Below are 24,687 nucleotides of genomic sequence, written 5' to 3'. Positions count from 1 at the left end.
TGGCTGCACAACCACCCCCAGGTCCCTTTCATTCTCTACCCCTCTCCGTGTAGTACCAGAGAGTTGATACGTTGCTCTGGGGTTGCTATTTCCCATATGTAGCACTTTCCATTTGTCAATGTTAATCTCATTTGCCACCTTTCCAGATCCTGTTGCAGCAGCATAGGAAGAATCCCATCAACATTGAGCATGCTCAAACCATTCAAGGCTTTATACAAGGCTTCAGTAGTGTCCTTGACAATCCTGCCAACCTTCGTATCACCTGAAAACTTGGACATTAAGCTTGATATGCCATCATCAATATCATTTATAAATGCAAAAAACAATAACGGACCCAATACTGAACCCTGAGGGACTCCACTAATAACATTAGTCCACGATGAGCAGTGTCCATTGATTACCACTCTCTGTCTTCTCCCCCTCAACCAACCATTTATCCCTAGCAGCAATTTGCCTCCAGTGCCACACTGCTCCAATTTATGCAGCAGTCTTCCATGTGCAACAGTATCAGAAGCCTTTCTAAGATCCAAGTATATAATATCAAAGTTATTCCCTGCATCCAGTTCTTTTGTGCCTGCATCATAGAATCCAATCAAATTGGTCAGCCAAGACTTCCCCTTAACAAAACCATGCTGTGTCCGAGCAATAACTGAAGTCTTGTCTAGATGATCCTGCAGTGCTTCTTTAACCAGTGCCTTCATTAATGTTCCGGGAACAGAAGTTAAACTCACAGGTCTATAATTACTTGTGTCAGCCTTTGATCCTCCTTTGTGAATTGTGGTCACATTTGCACATCTCCAGTCCATGTGTACCTCCCCTGAGTCCAAGGCAGCTCTCATAATTATAGCTGAGGGTTTGCTTACTTCCTTTGCTGCCTCCTTTAATATAAATGGATAGATACCATCCACCCCAGGTGCCTTTCTTCTGCTTTTTCTCCTCCACTTTACTCTCAGTTATTACAAGATTCTCTAGCTTACTGCCAGAGTTGAATACACCTCTGGCATTCCCTTCGCTGAATAACTTCCCATGCGCGCCTCCATAGCCAGGTGGGAAGGAGCAACAGTGCGTAGCACAAGCTTCTTGATTAGACCGGTGTTCGAGCCTGTCACCACCAAATACGGAGCATGCGGAAAGGTCAGGGAATGACCACCGCATATCCCGGAGCAATATGGCCTTAGTTGCTAATGCTCCTAAAAACCAAATAACAACAACATAACTTCCCATGTGTGAATGTCGATGCAAAATATTCATTTAGTTTGTCAGCTACCTGAGCAGGATCATCAACAGTTGACCCATCGATATCAAGTGGACCAATCTGATTCATCCCCTTCCTTCTAGAGCTTACATAAGTAAAGAACTCTTTGCTGTTTTTCTTTGCATCCCTTGCCAAAGATTTCTCGTAATCTGCCTTCGACTGCCTAACCTCCTTTGTAACTTGGTTACAGATCAACTTGTATCTAACATAGGCTTCTGTGTCACATGTTAATTTGTATGTATCCAATGCATTTTTCTTCTCTGCCATATGTCTCATTAGTTCATCTGACATCCATTTAGGCCTAAATCTTTCTTAAAGCCTAGTAGCTTCCAAGATTAGTTCTTTGAATGCTTCCCATTTTGAATTTGCTGTTGGTAACATCATCAATTGGTTCCACTGTATAGAATTTAAATACTGTCTCAGTCCATCGTAGTCGCCTTTACGAAAGCAATAACCCTTCCATTTACCTCTAATGGTAGTTCTCTTTGAGTAAATCCCACTTCAGCACACTGTGATCACTGCCACCTATTGGTTCATTTATCTGCAGATTCTTAATGCATGAAGAATCACTACTGATAATCAAATCAAGAGTATTACTCCCTCTAGTTGCCTCCCGAACATGCTGATGTGGAAAACAATCATCCAATAAATCCACAAAAGCCTTGCTAGTGTGTGAGTGACCAGCCCACAAATTCCAGTCGATATCTGGGAAATTAAAATCCACCATTATAAGACTCTCTGATTTACTGGTCCACTCTATTTCCCACTCTATTTCCCCTCTATTTCCCTTCAGATTTCTTATTATATTGATCAGACTCATTAGGCCTATAGCACACTCCTACTCTCAATTTTGATCTCCCAATGCTCTTGTCATACTGAACTGACTCGAACCTGCACTGTCCAGCGATGTCGACTGGCTTCACTTCCTTGGATTTTATGTGTTTTTTAACTAATAGCATAACCCCTCCTCCCTTCCTGTCCTGTCTATCCTTTCTGTAGACATTGTACTCCCCAAATTCCAATTCTGCATTCCTTATATCTGAGTGACACCACGTCTCTGAAATCCCAACAATATCTGCCTTTAATGTTTTGAGCAATACCTCAAATTCATCAAATTTATTTACTAGACTCCTAGCATTGGTGTACACGCAAGTATACATGCACCTGTTCTTTTTCTTAGCTACCCTAATGCAACCCATGTGTTTACTTGTACCCCAGTGATTCCCAGCAGTCTCTGAAATATCCTGTATCTTATTTTTCAGGCTGCTGCTCATTCCAATAGAAGCAGTGCAAGAATCACTTTCACCTCTGCCATTGGCTAATGTTAATCTATTAGTCCTTGTACCTCCCCCAAGCTACCAGTTTTCTCGACCCACGTAACACTGCCTCGATAGCATCAGCAAACATTCTTGCACCCTTTCTATTTAAGTGTATTCCATCCCTGTAGAAGCAGTCTCTCCTGTTAACAAGTACATACTATGATACAGGGAGTATTATGATGCAGTCACAAAAGAACTGGATGCAGGGAATAATTTTGATATTATATATTTGGATTTTAGGAAGGCTTTTGATACTGTTGCACATAGAAGACTGCTGCACAAATTGGAGCAGTGTGACATTGGAGGCAAATTGCTGTATTTATAAATAATATTGATGATGGTATATCAAGCTTAATGTCCAAATTTGCTGACGATACAAAGGTTGGCAGGGTTGTTGGCAGCAGCATATCGTCAGGACACTACTGACGATATGCTGCGGCAACAGCATCTGGAAAGATTGAGCAGATGGGCTCAGAGGTGGCAAATGAAATTTAACATTGACAAATGTAAAGTACTACATATGGGAAACAGGAACCCCAGAGCAACGTATCAACTTTGTGGTACTACACTGATAGTGGTAGAGAATGAAAAGGACCTGGGGGTAATTGTGCTGGCAGATATGAAGTTCTCTGAGCAGTGCAGATGGGCTGAAAGAGTAACTCATGGTGTCTTGTCAATGATATACAGAAATTTTTCTAGCAGGGATAAGGAGGGGATTATTCCCTTGTATAAGGCAATGGTCAGACCACACTTTGAGTACTGTATACAGGTCTGGAGGCCTCATTTCAAGAAGGATGTAGAGCTGCTGGAATGTGTACAGAGAAGGGCAACAAGATTAGTGAATGAAACAAAGGGTTGCTCTTACGAAGAAAAGCTTAAGTTTTGCAAATTAGTCTGGAAACTAGGCACTGGCGAGTTGATCTGATAGAGGTGTATAAAGCCTTTAATGGTTTGAGCATGCTCAGTGCTGATGGGGTTCTTCCTCTTGCTCAGAATAATCACCTGAGAGGGCATAAATTCAAATTGAGGAAAGACATGTGTAGAATAGATGTGCGGAAATTTGCCATTAGCCAGCGGATAGTTGATTGGTGGAACAGACTTCCATCCCTTGTTGCGGAAGTTGATAACCTAAATAAATTTAAGGCTCGGCTCGACAGGTATTTCGAACGAACGGAGGGGTGAAGTGGAATTTTTTTTTTTTTTTTTTGCCTGATGCTGCATAAGTTTGCTTTCTTACATCATATGCCTCTACTAATGCTAACTCTACTACTAATGCTAATTTGAACACACCACAAATGTAACTTGCTGTTTGTTAGCTTTGAAATGAGGAGCAGCCATTTCACGTCTTAATGCAAGTGATTCATGAGAGAGTGACTTCCAATTTAGACTAGTTTCATCTGCATTGTAAACCTCATCCTTGAAAAATCTTCTTCCTCCACCATTTCTGAAAATACTCTTTAAAAGCCTCTGCTTCCAGGACATCACCTAATGAAGTATCTTCCTGAATTTCAAGCTCCCTTGTACCTGGGAAGATTTCAAAATTTTCAGCCCTCCTGTACTAGCTTTAAATTCAGATTGGCGTTTAAAATTTTGATTCAATTGTAATGCTTTTCGCATAACAGATATCGAGAAATGATATATAGGAATTTTTCTAGCAGGGATAAGGAGGTGATTATTTCCTTGTATAAGACAATGATCAGGCCACACCTAGACTACTGTATATAGGTCTTGAGGCCTCATTTCAAGAAGGCTGTAGAGCTGCTGGAACGAGTACCGAGAAGGGCAACAAGATTAGTGAATGGAACAAAGGGGTGCTCTTACGAAGAAAGATCTGGAGACTCGGCACCAGCGAGGTGATCTGATAGAGGTGTATAAAGCCTTGAATGGTTTGAGCATGCTCAATGCTGATGGGATTCTTCCTCTCGTTCAGAATAATCACCTGAGAGGGCATAAATTCAAATTGAGGAAAGATAGATGTAGGATAGATGTGCGGAAATTTGCCTTTAGCCAGCGGGTGGTTGGTTGGTGGAACAGACTTCCATCCCTTGTCGTGGAAGTTGATAGCCTAAATAAGTTTAAGGCACAGCTGGACAGGTATTTTGAACGAACAGAGGGGTGAAGTGGAAGTGTTGTTTTTTTTTTTTTTTGGCTGATGCTGCATAAGCTTGCTTTTAATGCTAATGCTTTCATTTCTTTGACCAATTTCAAAATTTTCTATAGATCCCCTTTCTGCACTGTTTTGTCTCTTTCCAACCTTAGCATTGAAGTCCTGCATAATGATAGTGTAGTGGGTTTTCTGCTCCTCTACAAGACTCAATTTCTGTGTGCATTTCTTCAACCTCTTCATCATTGTGGCTTGAGGTTGGTGCATGAATCATTATAACCTTTAGCCTTTTCCTCTTAGAAATCCTGTGTAGTAGCCTTGACACCCTTGGTGATGTAATTTTTTGAATTCACAAAGCTGTCACTGTCACATTCAGCTGTCACTCTCCCTCTTACTGCCGTAAGAGGAAGAGTGACAGCTACTGGGGGCCATTTGTTTTGTCTTACTGTCATGTGCTGGAGGTTTTGGTCTTTTCCTCTTCGTGCTGACCAGGTGTCTTGAAGAGAACCACTCTACACATTCGTTGCCACCTAAGTGACATAACAGGACGTACCATCGAGAAGGTGTGCATGAGTGCATTTTAGGGAGGCAGGCCAACCAGACTTCTCCTAAATCTTCTGAAATAGAAAGATATTGGATCCATCAGTGTTTCAGACTGAGTGTCTGATAACAGAATGCCTGTTTCCCTTTGAGCCACTATGCTACTGCAACAGGATGTGGAAAAGTTGGGCAAACGGGCTGAGAAGTGGCAACCGAAATTTAACATTGACAAATGCAAAGTACTGCATATGGGTAGCAGTAACCACAGAGAAATGTACCAACTGTGTGGTACTACACTCAGATTAGTGGAGAATGAAAAACACCAGGGTCAATTGTGCACTTAGATATGAAGTTTTCTGAGTGCGGATTGGCCGCAAGAGCAGGTCATGGTGTCGTGTCAGTGATGTACAGGAATTTTGCTATTGGGGAAAAGGAGGTGATAATCCCATTGTATAAGGCAGGGGTGGTCAATGAGTCAATCACGATGAATTTTAAATACAGTAAACCCCCGCTATTCGTGGTATCTGTATTCGCAGTTTTGCGTATTCGCGGTCGCTGATTTAACATAAAATGAAACCTAAAAAAATGTGAATTTTAAAGCGCCATGAACATTTTCCCCCATAAAAAAATATGGGCGTGGCTAAAATTATCTTTCCTGGTCAAAACAGCGCTGTGGGTGGGGAGAGAGGGGTGACAAAATCGCGAGCGTGGATGTTTCTCGCTAATCCTTGTTCAGTATGTGTTATGCGCTTGTCATGGAAGGTTTTGTCGTTTGCTTTTAATTTATATGCTTATAAATTGAATAAATTTATCAATTTATAAATTGATATGCTTACAAAAGTGATAAATCTACCGTTTTGCAGTTTAAAACGGACTTTTTCGAGTGTGTTAACGGAAGAAAGTGACTTTATTGTGGGCAAGTTCTTTCTAACTCATACAAAAATATGGCTACGAATAACAAGGGAAATGTGAAAAAATCAAAGAAGGTGATGACATTAGCGAATAAAATTGAGTTATTAGACAAAATTTCTAATGGTGAAAGTGTCTCCTCAGTGGCAAAACATTATAAAATCAATGAGTCAACGGTACGATCAATCAAGAAATCTGAAGAAAAAATCGACTGTAATGTCCGTGAAAACGCACTAATTCCTTCAAAAATTTGCTCTGTAACTCGTGATGTTAAATTAGAAAAAATGGAAAAAAAGCTTTAAATCTGTGGATAGAAGAGCGAACTCAAAATAAAATTCTGTTAAGTTCACTCATCATTCGTGAACAGGCAAAACTCCTTTATCAACACTTTAGCGAAACTGGTGATAGCACTGCAGGATAAGTGTTTTAGCTAACAAAGGCACTGGTTTGAAAGATTTGTTTGAAATTTCTAATAAATATTATATTTAATATTAAACTGTTTCTTATTTTCATTTCGATGCATTTTGCTTGCATTTCCCTATGTACATAGTCATATTATGAAGGTACATATAATACATACATAGACAAAATTTTAGATTAGTTTTTCTTATATATTTCATACTTTGGAACGGAACGCCTTTATTACTATGGGAGCCATAACTCAGTATTCGTGGCATTTCTCAGGAACGTAACCCCCGCTATTCGTGGGGGTTTACTGTATACACTCATCCCCCAATATGCGCGGTCAGGTAAACTACCAAAATTTTATATTGCGCAGCGAGTTTCGCTATCTGCTCGTTATTTTATTTATTTATTATTATTATTTTTTTTGCATGATTGAAGGAGAAACATATTTCACTGTAATAACGTAAAATCCCACAGAATTCCAGCTGTCGGTATTATTGCAAATTCAATAAGATCGAGTTTACTACCTGTTTTTAATTAGATTGTACTAACAGAAAATCCCGATAAATGGGAAAGTGCAAATTGTTTTTATTGTTTTATGGTCGTGATCTCCAAAAAAATTACTTTAGAGAAATATCACAAAGGCATTCAAAACTGATTCTTATAATGATATAACCAAATAGAGCAATAAATGGTGGTGGGTTTGTCCGGTTATTTTGGAAACAACTTCCTAATTCGGGAATTGTCTTCATTAATTATCCTACATTATTTTTATTTTTTTTCATGTAAACCCCAAACACGAGAGGTGTTAGAACCTATAGTACTTAGTACCGTGCTTGGGTTGGAGGTTGAGAAGACAAAAGAAGATAATTGTTGACATTGGACTTGAACTTCTGTAAACTGTAATTTTCAAGAAATACGTATGAAGGAAGATTGTTCCAGAAAACAGCAGTTGAATGAATAAACGAGGAAGATGAAAAGTTGATTCTGTGAGTTTGAAGTTGGACAATAAATGGATGTTGGCTGGTGGCGGCACGTGTTGGGACTGTTTTGAAAGAGAGAGAGCGGGAATTATAGAAGCCAATTCAGAAGAACAGCGCCCATGGAAATATCTGTAGAGGAGGCATGCATCAGAAACAGTACGTCTATGAGACAGCAAGTGGAGAGACTCTGCTAGAGATGAGTCATTAAATAATCTAACTGCCCTCTTCTGAATGGAATCAAGAAGCCTGAGAGAGGTTTTCAGAGCACCACCCCAGATGTGGGAACAATATCCCATGGCAGGGTGGATTTGCGATTTATACAGAGTGAGCAGCTGTTTGGAAGAAAAGTAATGCCGAGAGCGAAAGGGAAAACCAAGTTTTTTAGATGCAGAAGAAGCAATATTTGCAATGTGCTTGTGCCAAGAGAGATTAGAAGTCAGGGTAATCCCCAAAAGAGATATATCATTTTGCCTAGAAATCGGAGTGTCACCAATGATAAGCATAGGCGCAGAAGAATCCTTTTTGCTAGATATAAGACAAGACTGAGTTTTAGAAGGGTTCCAGATGGTTCTGATAACAGAACCATCTGGTTTGGACAGAGATGGGAGCAGAGATGGGCAAAAGTTGTGGCCAATAGCTTTGGCAAGAGACCAGAATGCTCGGCTACCATTAGGGCAAGAAGCAAGTTTTCTACTCTTAGCCTGGTCAAACTCTAGTTTGGACTGATTAATAACTGCTTTACAATTGTTTGGAGCTTTGGTGTAGGCAGAAAATGAAACTGAAGAATTAGAAACAAGACAATTACGATATGCAACATTCTTCTCTTGAACAGCATTAGCACATTTATTGGAAAACCAAGGTTTATATAAAGGACGAGATTTTAAAGTGGAGTGTGGGATAAAGGATTCCATTCCCGCAAGAATAATTTCCCTGACACGAACTGAGCAAATGTTGACATCAGAAGTTTTGAAACAGTAATCCGACCAAGGAAAAGAAGAAAAGAAGTCTCGCAGGTCATCCCATTTTGCATTCTTGTAATGCCAAACAACACGAGGTTTGGAATAGCCATGAGATAAAGGCTCCTTTGGAGAAAAGACAATCACCAAGTTTTGATCTGAAGTGCCTAAAGGACCTCTCACTTCGACCGTGTACTTAGAAGGTTTGCTTGTGAGAAAACAATCAAGTGTATTGGCTGTATGATTAGGATTGTCCGGTATTCTTGTAGGTAAATGAACAATCTGTGCAAGGTTATTAGTAATTGCAAAAGCCTCAGCATCTCGACCAGCTTGATCGGTGTGACTAGAAAACGTAAGCCAGTTGGAGTTGTGAACATTAAAATCACCAAGGAAAATAACCTCACTGTTAGGAAAGTTGAACTGGAGAAGGTCAATTTGCAAAGAGAGGAAGTCAAAGAGCTCCAAGTGATTAGTGGAGTTGGGAGAACGGTAGAGACAACAGATGAATTTGACACAATGAGGTAGAGAGATTTTAAGCCAGAGAAGATCAAAGAGAGGAGATTCCGAATTACCAAGTCTCTGACAGGGAATATCAGAACGGACATATGCACAAGTACCACCTTTGAGGCAAAAGGAATCATCCAGCGAATAATTTGTGCATCTGAGATGAGCAGTAGTTGAATCAACCGATAACTGAGATTCTGTTAGAAAAAGTACATGGGGTTTGGCAGATTGCAAGTGGAAATGGACATCGTTGAGACCAGGTATATTTGTGAAACGAATTAGGAAGTGCATGGAAGGTTTAGATCTTTTTGCAGATAAGTTTGCTCTATTAGTTTGACAATTCATGGTGTATTCAATAGTAAGAAAAAGTGGGTGGGACATGCTGTATGAAGTAATGAAATTTTTGGATATGTCGTACACATGGTAAGAATATACCCAGATCCTTGACATAACGTGGCCTCGACAATGCTCCCCGCATACCCACTACTCAGACTTCCTCCAGTCACTGTCTGACAGAGTAGAGGTAGCAAGATTATACACTAGCTGATCCGGAAGCCTCCTATAGAGTTACTAATAGGTTCGGTACGGTGTACTATCTAGCGGCCGGCTTGTGAACACTGTTTTAGAGCTGTACCCTCGAAATGTAAGGAATATTGAATCTCACCACGATGTTCATCATAACCTCAAAAGTCATCAATCATACTGCATGATGGAAGAGTTGGGGAAGGGTTGACTGGAACTTAGCTCTAGTGACTAAACATGGGTTCCACCACTTCAAGCCTCCAATAAGCAAAGTGGTGGTATTGCACCGGTTGATGAGAGTCATCTACCACCTAGTACTGCCTGATAACATAGAGGGGTGGCATTCCACCACGTGGTGTGGGCGCCACACTTCAACCCCTGCTTACATTGGTTCATACCTGGGTGGTCACCCACCATATACTTGTGCATGGAGGTTATACCCAGGATTACTAACAGTCCCACAATCCTGAAGGTTGGAAGCAGAGGATTTTGCTGTCACATACCGTCCGGACTTCGCCGAAATTGGGTCCACTTGACTTGAGCGTCACCCGAATATCAGTTCCATCATCGTCTTAGACTCCCAGGTAGCAAGTATAGCTTGTCTGGCCTATCTGAGACAATGTCTGTGACAACCTCAAGGACCAACTGTTAGCTGTTCAGACCGAATATTTTTCTGGTTCGCGCAACTTAGTGTTTTCATCAGTAAGCATTGCTTTTGATGATTTAATAACTGGACAGTACTTATATGTTAATGTAATACCTTTTTATTTAAAATGAATATTACGAAAAAGAGTAAAATGTATCATTTTCATCAAGAATGGGCACTATAATACCTTTTTTGTAATGGTAAAAGAAAAATGTTGCTGTTTGATTTGCAGCTTCCGTGGCTTTATCCAAAAAAGGAAATTTAGAAAGGCACTTCAACGCACTCCATGGTAAATACCAATTAGATTTTCCACCGAATAGTGAGCTTTGAAAAAATAAATTAGAAGATCTTAAATCCAGATTATTCGTGCAACAAAATTTCTTCATTACACCTAATTTACAATCTAAAGCAGTAACTGTAGCATCATTTAAAGTGAGTCATCTCTTTGCAAAAAAATGCAAATCATATTCTGATGGTCAATTCATCAAAGACGCATTTTTAGAAATAACAGATTCTCTTTTTGAAAATTTTAAGAACAAAAATGAAATTAAGTGTCCTTCAAGATCTGCAATTATCTTGAAATAATGTGATGCAACGCATCAAAAAAATGAGTAAAAATGTGAACGAACAATTGTGTCCTGATATTGCAAATGTCTCCTTTTCTTTACAACTGGATGAATCTACAGATGTCAGTGATACAGCTCATTAGCTCGCTTTTATTCGTATGGTTTTCAATGATTCTGCCAGTAGTAAAGGATTGCTGGGTATGGTTTCGTTAAAAGAAAGAACTAGAGGTCTTGATATCTTTAACTCATTCAAACATTTTATTGAAAAAATTAAATTAAAATTAAATTAACACTATTTAAGCCCATATCACTAACAACAGATGGAGCTAAGGCAATGACGGGGCATCTTAATGGATTTGTCGCATTGTGCCAAAAGGATGATGATTTCCCAGATTTTTTGAGTTACCACTGTATCGTCCATCAACAAGTGTTAGCCAGCAAAAGATTGTGAATTCCATCAGAGGAAAATCTCTTCAAAGGAGATTTTTTAAAATGCAACTTGATGAAAAAGAACCAGATCTGATATTACACACAGATGTGGGGTGGCTGAATCAGAGTAAGTTTCTACAGTGATTTCGAAATTTGCTGAATGAAATTAAAAAATTTGTTGATCAAAGGGGAGATGATTATCAGCAGCTACAAGATATGGAGTGATTGTGTGATCTGGTTTTTTTGTCAGATTTTTACTAGTAAATTAAGTGATCTGAATTTGGAATTAAAAGGAAAAAATAAAAATGTGGGTGATATGATTAGTAATATTTCTGCATATAAATATCAATTTTTGGCAATGGCTAAGGATCTCAAAGAAAAAAATTTCGACCATTTTGCAAATATGCAAGATCATTTGCAAAAATATCCTGTTTTTGAATTTAATAGTGAGAAACATGTTTCTGAAATTGAGAACGTTGTGGACGAATTTCAAACCAGATTTAGTGATTTTAAAACAATTGATGACATTGTTCAATATATTTCTTATCCATTTAATGTCGACTTAGACATGAAACAAATTGCAGAAAAAATCGCTGCGATTTTTCATGGAGAAAATATTACTTGAAAATGAAATTATTACATTGTGAAATGATATCTTGCTAAAAGCCAGATAATCAGAAAAAGAGTTTTGGAAATATGTTTGCTGAGAAAAGTACCCAAATGTAAAAAAATGCAGTGAACTTTTAAATTCCTGTTTCGGTTCCACACATCTATGTTAATTGGCCTTTCCTTATTTGAAACAAAGACAAAGACAAAGAATCGCTGTGCTTTTATGGACTTGCATACAGAAGATTCTTTAATTTTTATTTATTTATTTATTTATTTATTTATTATATTTATTTACTTATTTATATATTTAAATTTGGCCTTATCACAGTATATCCCCAATTTTGAAAGCCTGGTAGATGACACGAAGACACAAACTTCACATAAATTAAAAATTTAAATATATGTTCATTTAAAATAAGAATTATGAATTGTATTTAATTTTGAAATTTATAAACAACAATTTTCAATATGTGTTGATTAACTTTTTTATTTTTTAACCTTGTGCAATGAAATTTTTGAGATGGTAGATCGTGGCAGATTTTGAAGGAAAAAAAGTAGATTGCATCACAAATTAAGTTGGCCACCGGTCGTATATAAGGCAATGGTCAGGCCGCACCTTGAGTACTGCGTACAGGTCTGGAATGCGTACTCTTATGAAGAAAGGCTTAAGTTCTGCAAATTGTAGCATCTGGAGATTAGACACCTGCGGGGTGATCTAATTGAGTGTATAAGGCCCTTGAATGGTTTGAATGAGCTCAATGCTGACGGGTTTCTTCCTATTGCTCAGATTAAGCTCCTGAAGGGACATAAATTCAAATTGAGAAAAGACAGTTGTAGAATAGATGTACAGAAAAATGCCTTTAACCAGCTAGTAGTTGATTGCTGGAACAAACTTCCATCTGTCGTGGAAGTTGATAGCTATCATATCAACGAACAACCTTCTAGGCAGATATTAAGGTTGGAAAGTTATCTTGCCACAATTGGGCTGCATCTGAGCCCTTCCAAATCAGCGCAACTGATGATAACCAAGAAGAAAGTCAAAAATGATATCGAAATCTTTGTTAGTGGGGAACCGGTGCAAAAGGTGACCTCTCATACTGATCTTGGCCTCACCTGGGATGTTGGACTCACTTTTCAGCCTCACTTTGCCAGGATGAGGCAGAAGACATATGCTGCCCTTTGGGCAGTGCGTCAAGAACTCGGTGTGCATCAGCCAGCGCTGCTTGTTCGGCACATCCTGAGGTGTATTACGCCGATTCCTCTCTATGCTTCAGAAATTTGGTCTTCTGCCCCTGCCTCATACCTTCAGAAGTATCTCAGTTTAGAGTACTGGTTGCTTAGAGGATGAACAGGGTGGTAGGCCATCCCCTAACTATCTCCAGATCTATCCTACAAGCAAATCTGGGCACCACTCCCTGGAGACATATCATCATGACAAAAAATGTCTTCACGCTTGCACGGCTTATAACGAGGCCAATTGATGCTGCTCCATCAGTATCCACATTAATCTCTGGCCCGAGGAGGGCAAGAGGGGAGCACCCCGACTCCTGTCTCCCTCTACGTCTTATGCTGTCAAACAATGATTCCCTGAGGAACATGTTTCCAGCCAATTGTCTTCGGATCTTCAATAAATTTAGGATCCACCTTGATAGGTTCTGTGAAGACAAGCCCTACAGGAAAGAAATCCTCACGAACTTCTACCAGATAATGAACTTATAATACTCCCCTACTCCTGGACATCACAGACAGTTGTTTTTTTTTTTTTTTTATATTTTGCATATTACTGTATATTTTGTATATTATTGTATATTTAATCCTGTAAATGTCTCGGGTCGAGCACGCATGTACTCTTGTTTATTGTTCATGTGTTCCTCGCACCTTAGTCTGTAAATATTCACACCCTTCTGGCACAGAGCTGTCCTAGGGTGAGCCAAGGTTTCTTGGGAAATAAACTGATTTAATAAATAAATAAATTAATTAAATAAATTCAAGGAAGAAGTTGACAAACTTTTGGAGTGAATGAATAGGTGAAGTGGGTGATTTTTCTTTTTGTTTTTTTTTTTTGGCTCATGCTTTTTAAGTTTGCTTTCTTGTTTCATATGCCTCTGCTTATGCTAATGCTATTCAAGGCTTTAAACACCTCAATCAGATCTCTTCACAGTTGCCTATTCTCAAGATGCTCAATTTGCAGAACTGAAACCTTTTAGGTAACTCTTTTGTTCTCTTCACCAATCTGGTAATCATTCGCTGCACCTATTCCAACAGATCTACATCCTTCCTAAAGTGAGGCCTCCAGACCTGTATATATTACTCCAGATGCATCGTAACCATGGCTTTATACAAAGGTATCACCTCCTTATCCCTACTAGCAAAATTTTTGTATATTATTTACAAAATTCATTAGCTGTCCTGGAAGTACGTCTGCACTGCTCAGAGAATTCGTATCTGACTGCACAATTACCCCCCCCCCAAGTGTTTTTTGTTCTCAACTGCCCTGAGTCTAATACCAACACAGTGGATAAGCTACTCTGGGATGGAAACCCATGTGCAGTACCTTGCATTTATTATTATTATTAGCTATATAGTGCAAGGAAACCTATGCCGTACCGGCAAAAAAAGAATTTCCAAGTTACCCTGAGAGAGAGAAGTGGAAGGGAATCACCAGGAAAGAAAAGAACCATGATATCCAGCTCAGGACCCTGGGTTTGCCAAGCCCATACTCACCAGATGTGATCCTTGGGACAATTTTGTGAATATTAATCTTCAACTGTCAATACTCAGCCCATCAATCCAAATTTTCCTAGATCTTATTGCATTAGCTCGCCCTGATGATTGTCATTAAGCACCCTGCCAACTTTTGTATCATAATAATAGTATTTGCCATATAGTGCAAGCATTATATAATTGAATAGATTCCATCTATGCAGGTGCCTTTTTTTATGTCCATCTCAGCAATTTCTCCTCCAATTTCCTTTTGGTTATCACAAAGTCATTTAGCACCTCATTAGAGTTTGATAAACGTCTAGTATCCCCTTCCCTAAAGAGAATTACTCATGTGTGAATGTACATGTAAAATACCTATTCAGTTTGTCCGCAACCGGAGCATGGTCATCAGTAGTTAACCCATATAATATAACATAAACAGTCCCAATGTGATTCATCACCTTCCTTCTACTGTTAATATATGTGTAAAAGTCTTTGCTGTTTTTCTTTGCATTCTTTGCCAGAGTCTTCTCATAATCTGCCTTAGCTTGCCTGACCTCATTTTTGACTTTATTTCAGACTAATTTATATTTACCATTATTACTTGATTACTTGATAATCTTGGTAATCTGTATTACTTGATAATTTATATGCATCTCATACACTTTTCTTCTCTGCCACTTGTTTCAATAGTTCATCTGACATCCATTTAGGTCTAAGCCTTGAACAGGTTTTCTTCATTGGTATGAAAATTCTAGTAGCTTCTTTGATTACATCCCAATTAGAATTTGATGTTGGTAACATCATTAGCTAGTCCCATTGCACACAATATAAAAACTGTATGAGACCTCTGTAGTCACCCTTATGAAAGCCAAAACTTTCACTTTACTCTTGATAGTAGTCATATCTTTAAATTCCATATTAGTATACTGCTGCAACCTAGTGGATCTTTTACCTGCAAATTCTTAATGAGTGAAGAATCACTGCTGATAAAAATAAGATCTAGAGTATTACTTCCTCTTGTTGCCTCTCTAAGATGTTGCTGTAGAAAACAGTCATCTAATAAATCCACAAAAGTCTTGATAGTGTATGACTGATCAACTCACAAATTCCAGTCGATATCTGTAAAGTTAAAATTCCCCATTATGAGACTTTTTGATTTTCTGGCCCATTCTATTTCCCTGCATAGCTGATTGGTATATTCATCACAGTCGTTAGGCCTATAACACACTCCTACTTTCAGTTTTGTTTTCCCAGTACTTATATCACGCCAAACTGACTTGTTATTGCACTCGCCACTCAAGTCAACTGGATGCACTGTCTTAGATTTAATATTTTTCTTAACTAGGGAGCATCATCCCTCAACCTCTCCTGTCCTGTCTGTCTTTCTTGTATACATTGTGCTCTCCATATTCAAATTCAGCATCACTTATGTTTGAACGATACCATGTCCACTATTCCTCTAATGTCAACTATTGATGATAGGCCGCCGTAGCCTAGTGGTCAGGCGTGCGGGTGCATAGTACACATGCCTTGAGTGACCGGGGTTCGAGCCCGTGACTACACTACTGAATACGGTGCTGTTTCTTGTATTCTGTCTATCTTGTAAACTCCTCTGACCGTTTGGTCGTCCCGGAGTATAAACAGAAAATTTACTTTATTTAATCAGTATTTCAAATTCATCAGATTAATTTTCAATGCTCTTAGCATTAGTGTACATGCAAGTATACATGCACATGTTCTAACTCTTTGTTACCCTAACATAGCACATGTATTCATTTGTTGCATGATGACCCTCAGCAGGGTCTGAAGTGCAAAATATGAAATATTTGATTTCTCATTAGGTGGGGAAAGGTTGCTGTTCTGCACTGAAGGGTATGGGAGCAGTAGTCCATGTCACTGAAATAGATCCTATTTGTGCTCTTCAGGCATGGTAAGTAAAAAAATTGATATTGATCTCCTTTCATTTCTTTTTTTTTGTTGTGCCTTTAAATTTGTTTTTAATATTTTGAGTTATGTAAATTGCTTTTCTTTTTTGAATGATGCATCTGAGGAAGAAAGTTGTATTACATCTTTCTTCCTTTTTGATGTATCTTGAAATTTGTTTTTATTGATGTGAACTATAAGGTTCTATTAATAAGAAAGGTTTCCAATTTTATATTTTGTTCAGTGTGAAACTGTTTTATTGTATTGAACAAAATATGGTGTGTGTAGATGACAGGACTTATTAATCACTTTTCTACATGATTGCCCAATTTATTATTTGTATCAAGCATTAATTAACTCTTACCTTGACTATGGTGCTCTGTTTGTGACTTCAGTGGCTCATTGCTATCCAGAATAGTGCTCTATAAATAATTCTGGTTGTTTTATGAACACCCGTCCATAGTCTGTACCTAGAAGCTTATGAATCTTCATTTTCCTTCAGAAGAAATATGCTTCTTGCCTGTTAAGCATCTAAAATCAAAAGTTGTCTCTTCACTCGATTTGGCCATTTCTTTTTTAATCCTCAGTGAATAAATAGTTATCTGATCAGGCTCTCTTCTGATGAAGAAAGCTTAATGAAAATTGAAAATAAACCTACTGGAATCCAATTGCAGAAGATAATGCAAAATTGGAATTTGCACTATGATATAAGGCACCTCCGTAGCCAGGTGGGAAGGAGCAGCACACACTTCCTGATTAGACCGGGGTTCGAGCCCGTCACCACCAAATACGGAGGATGCGGAAAGGTCAGGAAATGATCACCGCATATCCCCGAGCAATATGGCCTTAGTTGCTAATGCTCCTAAAAACCAAACAATAGCACTATGATAATATCCTTCAGGAGGTTGATTCCCCTTTCAGTGTTCCATGTTCTGTGTACTCCCCCTCCCCTATGATGACTGTTTTCAACATTGGGGAAAATCTCCTTAGCCAACCAGAACATCATGCAACTATATGTAGTCTATGTGCCAAATAATTCACAATACCTCCAATTTTATACTGATGGCTCATAAACAGATGTAGCTATGTAGGCACTGCAGTCATTCTTTTAACTTCAGCACTGTCAATAGCATTTATGACTGATTGTAGCATACACTACAAACTTTATGCAGTGAAGATTGTTTTATAAAACATCAATCAGTCTGATCAAGAAACATTTTCTTGGATTCCAGCATGACAATAATAAATGTGACTCCCCGAGTTTTGTAACTACATTACAAAATCAATCATCCGATGTGTTCTTCCCATAAACCAAATAAGATCCATCTCCAGAAAACATTTTGATCAGTCACATTTTGTTGGTTCCAAGTCATGTTGGAATTCCAATGAATGAATGTGCAGACTAAGTTGCTGCACACAGTCATTGTCTCTTCACTCGAAGAGACAATGACCAACCCAAATAGAGGTCTCATTTACAGACTATAAGTCTGTCATTTTTATTATTATTATTATTATCATTAGCCGTATGGTGCAAGGAAGCCTGAGGTTTTTGCTGCACCAGCCAAAAAAAAAAAAAAAAAAAAATTCTAATTTACCCTGAGAGAGAGAGAGAGAGAGAGAGAGAGAGAGAGAGAGAGAGAGAGAGAGAGAGAGAGAGAGAGAAAGAAGTAGAAGGAAATCATCAAGGAAGAGAAGAATGATGATATCCAGCTCAGGACCCTGGGTGTGCCAAGCCTATGCTCACCAGATGCGAGCCCCTGGGGTTAAATCAAGAAGTATACCTTCAATAGAAACAAATGTGGCAAATGTGATTAATAATAAATGATAAAAAACTGAGAAATCAAGCATGAATGTCCACCTGAATTCAATATCTTCTCAGCAGAATTATATGCAATTAAACTAGCCTTAGAAAATCTCGGTTCTGACATCATTAAAATTTGTTATTTACACTGATTCTCTCAACTCAGTTATGGCATTATGTAACTACTCTAAAGCAGATCTATATTCTTCCTAAAATGAAGCCTCTGGACTTGTATGCAGTACTCATTGTACGATGGGATAATCACTTCCAGCCAAGGAGGATGCCTTTGTGCGCTAGGTGCAGAGAGTGTGAAAAAATTAGATGCCAACTGAGCATTCTGATGGGCAGTTTTGAGAGTTTGAAGGGTAGGGTAGATGCCCTTGAAGGAATTAAAATGGGGCTCATCAAGCACTCAGCTGCCTAACTCAATGCCAGAGTTCACTCTTGTGCATCAGATGACAGTGGCAATCATCATGGCAGAATGTGCTAGTCCCACAGAAACTAATGTTGGTGACAACAACAAGGTTATTGTTGGCGACTCGGCTGTTAGGGAAATGGGAAATATGTTGTGTGAGAAGAATAGGTGCAATAGTACCAGGGTCTGTCTGCCAGGGGCTCAGGTGGATGATTTTAGAGCAGGCATCATCTTTTAAGGGCAACAAATGGTGATATTTATGATAAGGGCACAAAAGGTGACATGAATAATTACAGACCTTGTTAGCTTAATGTTTGTTCCAGGAAAAATGGTATCACTGGTTAAAGAAATTCAGAACTGTTTGGACAGGCATGCAATTGTACTGCAATCACAGCAGGATTTGTCAAGGGGTGCAAAGTACCCCTTGACATGCAGTGACCAAGGAATTGGATGCAAAAAATAATTTTGTCATCATGTATATTTGGATTTCAGGAAGACTTTTGATACTGATGCACATAAAAGACTGCTGTACAAACTGGAGCAATGTGGCATTTAGGGTTGCCCTAAATGCCACATTGCTCCAGCTTGTACAGCAGTTTTTTATGTGCATCAGTATCAGAAGTTACTGCTATGGATAAATGGACAGTTAAGTGGAAGAAGGCAACGAGCAGTTATCAATGGGCACTGCTCTTCATGGACCAATGTTATTAGTGGAGTTCCCCAGGGTTTCAGTGCTGGGTCCATTGTTGTTTTCAATATTTATCAATGATATGATAAGGCATATCAGGCTTAATGTCTAAGTTTGCAGATGATACAAGATTGGCAGGATGGTTAATGACAGCCATCAGGGTGAACTACTGTAACAAGATCTAGAAAAATGAGGTTGATGGGCTGAGAAATGGCAGTTGAAGTTTTACATTGATAAATGCAAGGTACTACACATGGGTAACAGTAACCCCAGAGTAACTTATCAACTGTGTGGTACTACACTCAGGTATTGGAGAATGAAAAAGACCTGGGGATAATTGTGGAGTTAGACATGAAATTCTTTGACAGTGCAGGCAGGCTGCCAAGACAGCTCATGGGATTTTATCAATGATATACAGAAACTTTTCTAACAGGGATAAGGAGATGATTGTCCCTTTGTATAAGGCACATCTTGAGTATTGTATACAGATCGACAGGCCTCAATTTAGGAAGGATGTAGAGCTGCTGGAATGAGTGCAGAGAAGAGTGACCAGATTGAAAGAACATAAGGGTGCTCTTACCTGGAAAGGCGTCAGTTCTGCAAATCAGCATCTTGAGACCAGGCATCTGTGGGCAGATCTGATTGAGGTGTTTAATGCCTTAAAAGGATTGAGTAAACTGATTATTAATGATATTCTTCCACTTGCTGAGCCTTCAAACATCAACATCATCATAGGTTGCAGTCCCATTCGGGGTTGGCGATCAGCATCTGCTGTAAACATCATGAAATAATTGTTGCACAGTTTTGTCCATTCCTTCAAATTATCCAGCTATGATATTCTTCTTCCTCTCACCATTAATTCTTCCAGTCAGAATAATTCTGCATATAGTCATCAAGGATAATATGGCACTGCATATTATTCTTGATGACTCCTAATGTGACAAAAAAAGAAGTTTTTCATTTCTTCATTAGAGAGATCAGTTTCCTTTCTCTGCTGACTGATCTCAACACTTCCACATTTGTAACTTTAGCTGTCCATGGAATATGTAATATTCTTCTATACTTGTACTTCTCAAATGCTTCCAAATTCTTTAATTGTTGCTTTCTTTAATGTCCAAGTATCTCAACTATAGAGTATTATGGACCAGATGTAGCACTCTGTTACTCTTAGTCAAAGATTTAGATCCAATTGCAGATTACATAAAACACTTCATTTTTCAAAAGGATGATCTTACCATTTCTACTCTTCTTTTAATTTCAGTTTAATCATTCTCTTTATTTTTAATTTCTCCTCCTAAATAGACATAACTGTTAACTTTTTCAATCAGTCTCCCATTGACCATAAGTGTGAGATTTGTATAATTCTTGGGGACAACTACAATCCATTTAATCTTACTGGGATTTATCTGAAGACCCATCTTATTACTTTCTGCAATAACTATTTTGATAAGTGTTTGAAGATCAGAATCACTTTCTGCAAAGATAACTATATCATCAGCATAGCAAATATTATTGATGACTATTCCATTTAAAACAATTCCTTCTGCTCAACTTCCAATGCCTCCATCAATTTTTTGAATAGAGATTGAACAATAATGGGGACAGAATGCACCCCTTTTGAACACCTCTCTTTATCATAATTTCTTCTGTCAGCTCATCTTCCACTCTCACCATAGCACTCTGATTATAGTACAGATTCTCAATTATTTGGATTTCTTTGCTGTCTAGGTTTACTTGGTGCAGGATAGCAAACAATTTTCCTTGTTGAACTTTGTCAAATGCTTCATCATTGAAACAAGCATAGACATCTTATTGCATTTCCAGACTTCTTTCTATTAATACCAAATGACTGAAATAGCTTCTCTGGTACCTACGCCCTTTCTAAATTCAAATTGAGTTTTTGCTGTTTCCTTTTCACATTTACCCTGGATGCGAAGATAAATTATTCTTAAAAATATATTTAATGTATGACTCACAAGGCTGATTGTTCAATATTCTGCACAATTCTTTGCATTTGGATTTTTTTGGTAATGGTATAAAAGTTGATTTTAACCAATCCAACTTCTTTTGTTGAGCAGACGTGTCAGCGTCTCCATGCCATTTTCACATAATTTTAGATATTCTGTCATCATTCCATCTCTCCAGCAGCCTTAACACTCTGCCATTTTCAAAGCCTTCATCACCTCACTTTGAAGAATCTGTGGGCCTTCAAGATCTATTTCCTTCACGCTTTCTTTTGTATCTTCATCCTCTTTGAACAACTGTGATATACACTTTTCCCAGATCTGCTTTTTTGATTTCAAATCCGTCACTTCCCTGTTTCATCAACTATGTGCATCTGGGTTTTTTTCTTGTACAATCTAGCCATCTCCTTTACTTTTCTATGCAGATTAGAATAATCAATCCTTTTCTACAGTTTCTCAATTTCTTGGCATCTTTCTTCCAGCCATAGGCCCGTAGCTTCCTTGATCTTCTGTTCAGTTTTACAACTTTATCTCATTTTTTTTTTTATGTCTGTTTTTATAACTTCTCTTTTCCATCAGCTCTAATATCTCCTCTGTCATCCAGGAATGTTTCCTTTTATGTCTCCCCTTTTCAAAATGTTTTTTTCTGCTATCTTAATGGCAGCCTTCATGTTATCCTACATCATTTCAGGACTTTCTTCATTTACTTCTTTGGTTCTATTCCGATTCCAAACCTACCTGTGTTTCTATGACATTTTGTAAATGTCTGTGCTACCTCATCATTGTTCAGCTTTTTCTGTCTATCTGAAGGCTTTCATTTTTTTCTCTTTTTGGGAGCTTTCAGCCTTTCTCAGCAACAGTTACCACTGGATTATGGTCTAATGTTAATGTCTTTGCTGTTAACACTTTATTGCAGAATCTTTTGTTGATCATTATATAATCAATTTGATTTCGCATAATTTTATTTTTTGTATTTTGTGGTGATTTCCAAATATATAGCCTTGTTGTGGCTGTTTAAACTACATGTTGACAACTATTGAGTCCTCCTCCTGGCAGAACTGGATCTCTTCTATCACTTCTAATTCCCAGTCCAAATTTTCCAACTATGTCCATTACTGCCTCTTGTCCTACCTTCGCATTAAAATCACCCATGACTATATTTATTTCTTATTTCTTAGTCAACTTCATCAAACTCTGGATTTGTTCATACAGTTGTTCCACTTCTAGCACCAAACCCTGGGGACTCACTCCTCTAATAACATTAGTCCTATCAGACCAGCATCCATTAATAACTGGTCTTCTCCCACTAAATCATCCCTTTATCCATAGCAGTAACTTGCCCTTAATGCCACACTGCTCCAGTTTATATAACAATCTTTTCTGTGTAACAGTATCAAAAGTTTTTCTGAAACCCAAGTATATATCAAAATTATTTTTTTGCATCCATTTCCTATGTTACTGTATCATGGTATCCAATCAAATTGGCCAGAAAAGATTCCCCTTAACAAACCCGTGCTGTGATTTCAGTATAATTACATTCCTGTCTAGTTCAGTTCTGCATTACTTCTTTAACCATGATTCCATTATTTTACCCTGAACAGAAGTTAAGATAACAGGTCTGCAGTTACTCCTGCCACCTTTCCATCCCCTTTATGAATTCAGGATACATTCACACGTAGATCTTCAGTCCATCGGGACTTCTTTTAAATCCAAAGATTCTCTCATAATTATGGCTAAAATTTGGATTACCTCCTTTGCTGCTTCCCTTCATATAATTGGATAGATTCCACTACCCCTCGTGCCTTTTTATGTTTAGTTTCCAGCAGTTTCTCTTTCACTTTCCCTTCAGTTATCACAAAATTCAAGAGGCTGCCATAACCTAGTGATCAGGTGCACGGGTGCATAAGTACACGTGCCTTGAGTGACCGGTGTTCAAGCCCGTGACTGCTGAATACGGTACTGTTTATTGTATTCTGTCTATCTTGTGAACTCCTCTGACTGGTTGTTCGTCCCGGAGTATAAACAGAAAATTTAATTTTTGCTGGACCCACAGGAACTAGTCGTTGTTGGTGACTCTATTGTCAGGGAAACAGGGAACATGCTTTGTAAAAAGGATAGATGGAACAGGACCAGAGTATGTCTGCTAGGGGCAAAGGTTGATGACATTGTAGAGCAGATATCATCTTTTAAGGGCACAAAAGGTGATATAGTTGTACACGTTGGCACAAATGATATTAAGAGTAGGAGACTGGAAGAATTACTTAACAAGTGCAGGTCACTGTTGAAAAAAAGCCGACAATTAGGGTTGAATTTGAAAGTGTCTGCAATTCTGCCCAAACATGATAGCAGGGAGTATATGATGAGAGCCATGTCGATCAATTTGGCCCTGGAAAGATTGTGCAAGGATCACGGGGTAGAATTTTTTTTCAGCCTGGTCTGTACTTGTTAACAGGAGAGACTGCTTCTACAGGAATGGGATACACTTAAATAGAAAGGGTACAAGAATATTTGCTGATGCTATCAAGGCAGTGTTAGGTGGGTCGGAAAACTGTTAGCTTGCGGGGGGATACAAGGACTAATAGATTAACAGTAGCCACTGGCAGAGGTGAAAGTGATTCTTGCACTGCTTCTATTAGAATGAGCAGAAGCCTGAAAAACAAGATGCATGGTATTTCAGAGACTGCTGGGAGCCATTGCGGTACAAGTAAACACATGGGTTGTGTTAGGGTAGCTAAGAATAGAAACAGGTGCAGGTATACTTGCGTGTACACCAATGCTAGGAGTTTGGTAAATAAATTTGATGAATTTGAGGTATTGCTCAAAACATCAAAGGCAGATATTGTTGGGATATCAGAGACGTGGTGTCACACAGATATAAGAGATGCAGAACTGCAATTTGGGGAGTACAACGTCTACAGAAAGGATAGACAGGATAGGAAGGGGGGAGGGGTTATGCTATTAGTTAAGAAATACATAAAAACCAAGGAAGTGAAGCCAGTCGACATCGCTGGACAGTGCAGTGTTGAGTCAGTTTGGTGTGACATAAACATTGGGAGATCAAAATTGAGAGTAGGAGTGTGCTATAGGCCTAATGACTCTGATGAGTATAATAAGGAACTGTACAGGGAAATAGAGTGGGCCAGTAAATCAGAGAGTCTTATAATGGGAGATTTTAATTTCCCAGATATTGACTGGAATTTGGGGGCTGGTTACTCACACACTAGCAGGGCTTTTGTGGATTTATTGGATGATTGTTTTCTACATCAGCATGTTCGGGAGGCAACTAGAGGGAGTAATACTCTTGATTTGATTATCAGCAGTGATTCTTCATGCATTAAGAATCTGCAGATAAATGAACCACTAGGTGGCAGTAATCACAGTGTGCTGAAGTGGGATTTACTGAAAGAGGTAACTACCATTAGGGGTAAAGGGAAGGGTTATTG

At 38.5% G+C, this 24,687-nt stretch overlaps 1 protein-coding gene across 2 annotated transcripts in view; it reads left to right on the top strand.

Moving 5' to 3' along the window:
• The window catches only part of LOC150090455 (adenosylhomocysteinase-like 1), a 619,708-nt gene that overhangs the window by 508,091 nt on the left and 86,930 nt on the right, over positions 1-24,687 (top strand). For both annotated transcript variants that reach the window (XM_090369139.1, XM_090369138.1), the window contains exon 11: positions 16,295-16,383. In XM_090369139.1, the coding sequence (XP_090225265.1) occupies positions 16,295-16,383 (89 nt within the window). The remainder of the gene's footprint in view (positions 1-16,294; positions 16,384-24,687) is intronic.

This window comes from Mastigoproctus giganteus, chromosome 2 (assembly GCF_048544385.1).
Source record: "Mastigoproctus giganteus isolate SK-2022 chromosome 2, ASM4854438v1, whole genome shotgun sequence".
NCBI classification, from domain to species: Eukaryota; Metazoa; Arthropoda; class Arachnida; order Uropygi; family Thelyphonidae; genus Mastigoproctus; species Mastigoproctus giganteus.
The sequence above is the reverse complement of the archived record's forward strand: the minus strand, read 5'-3'. Positions and strand labels throughout refer to the sequence as shown.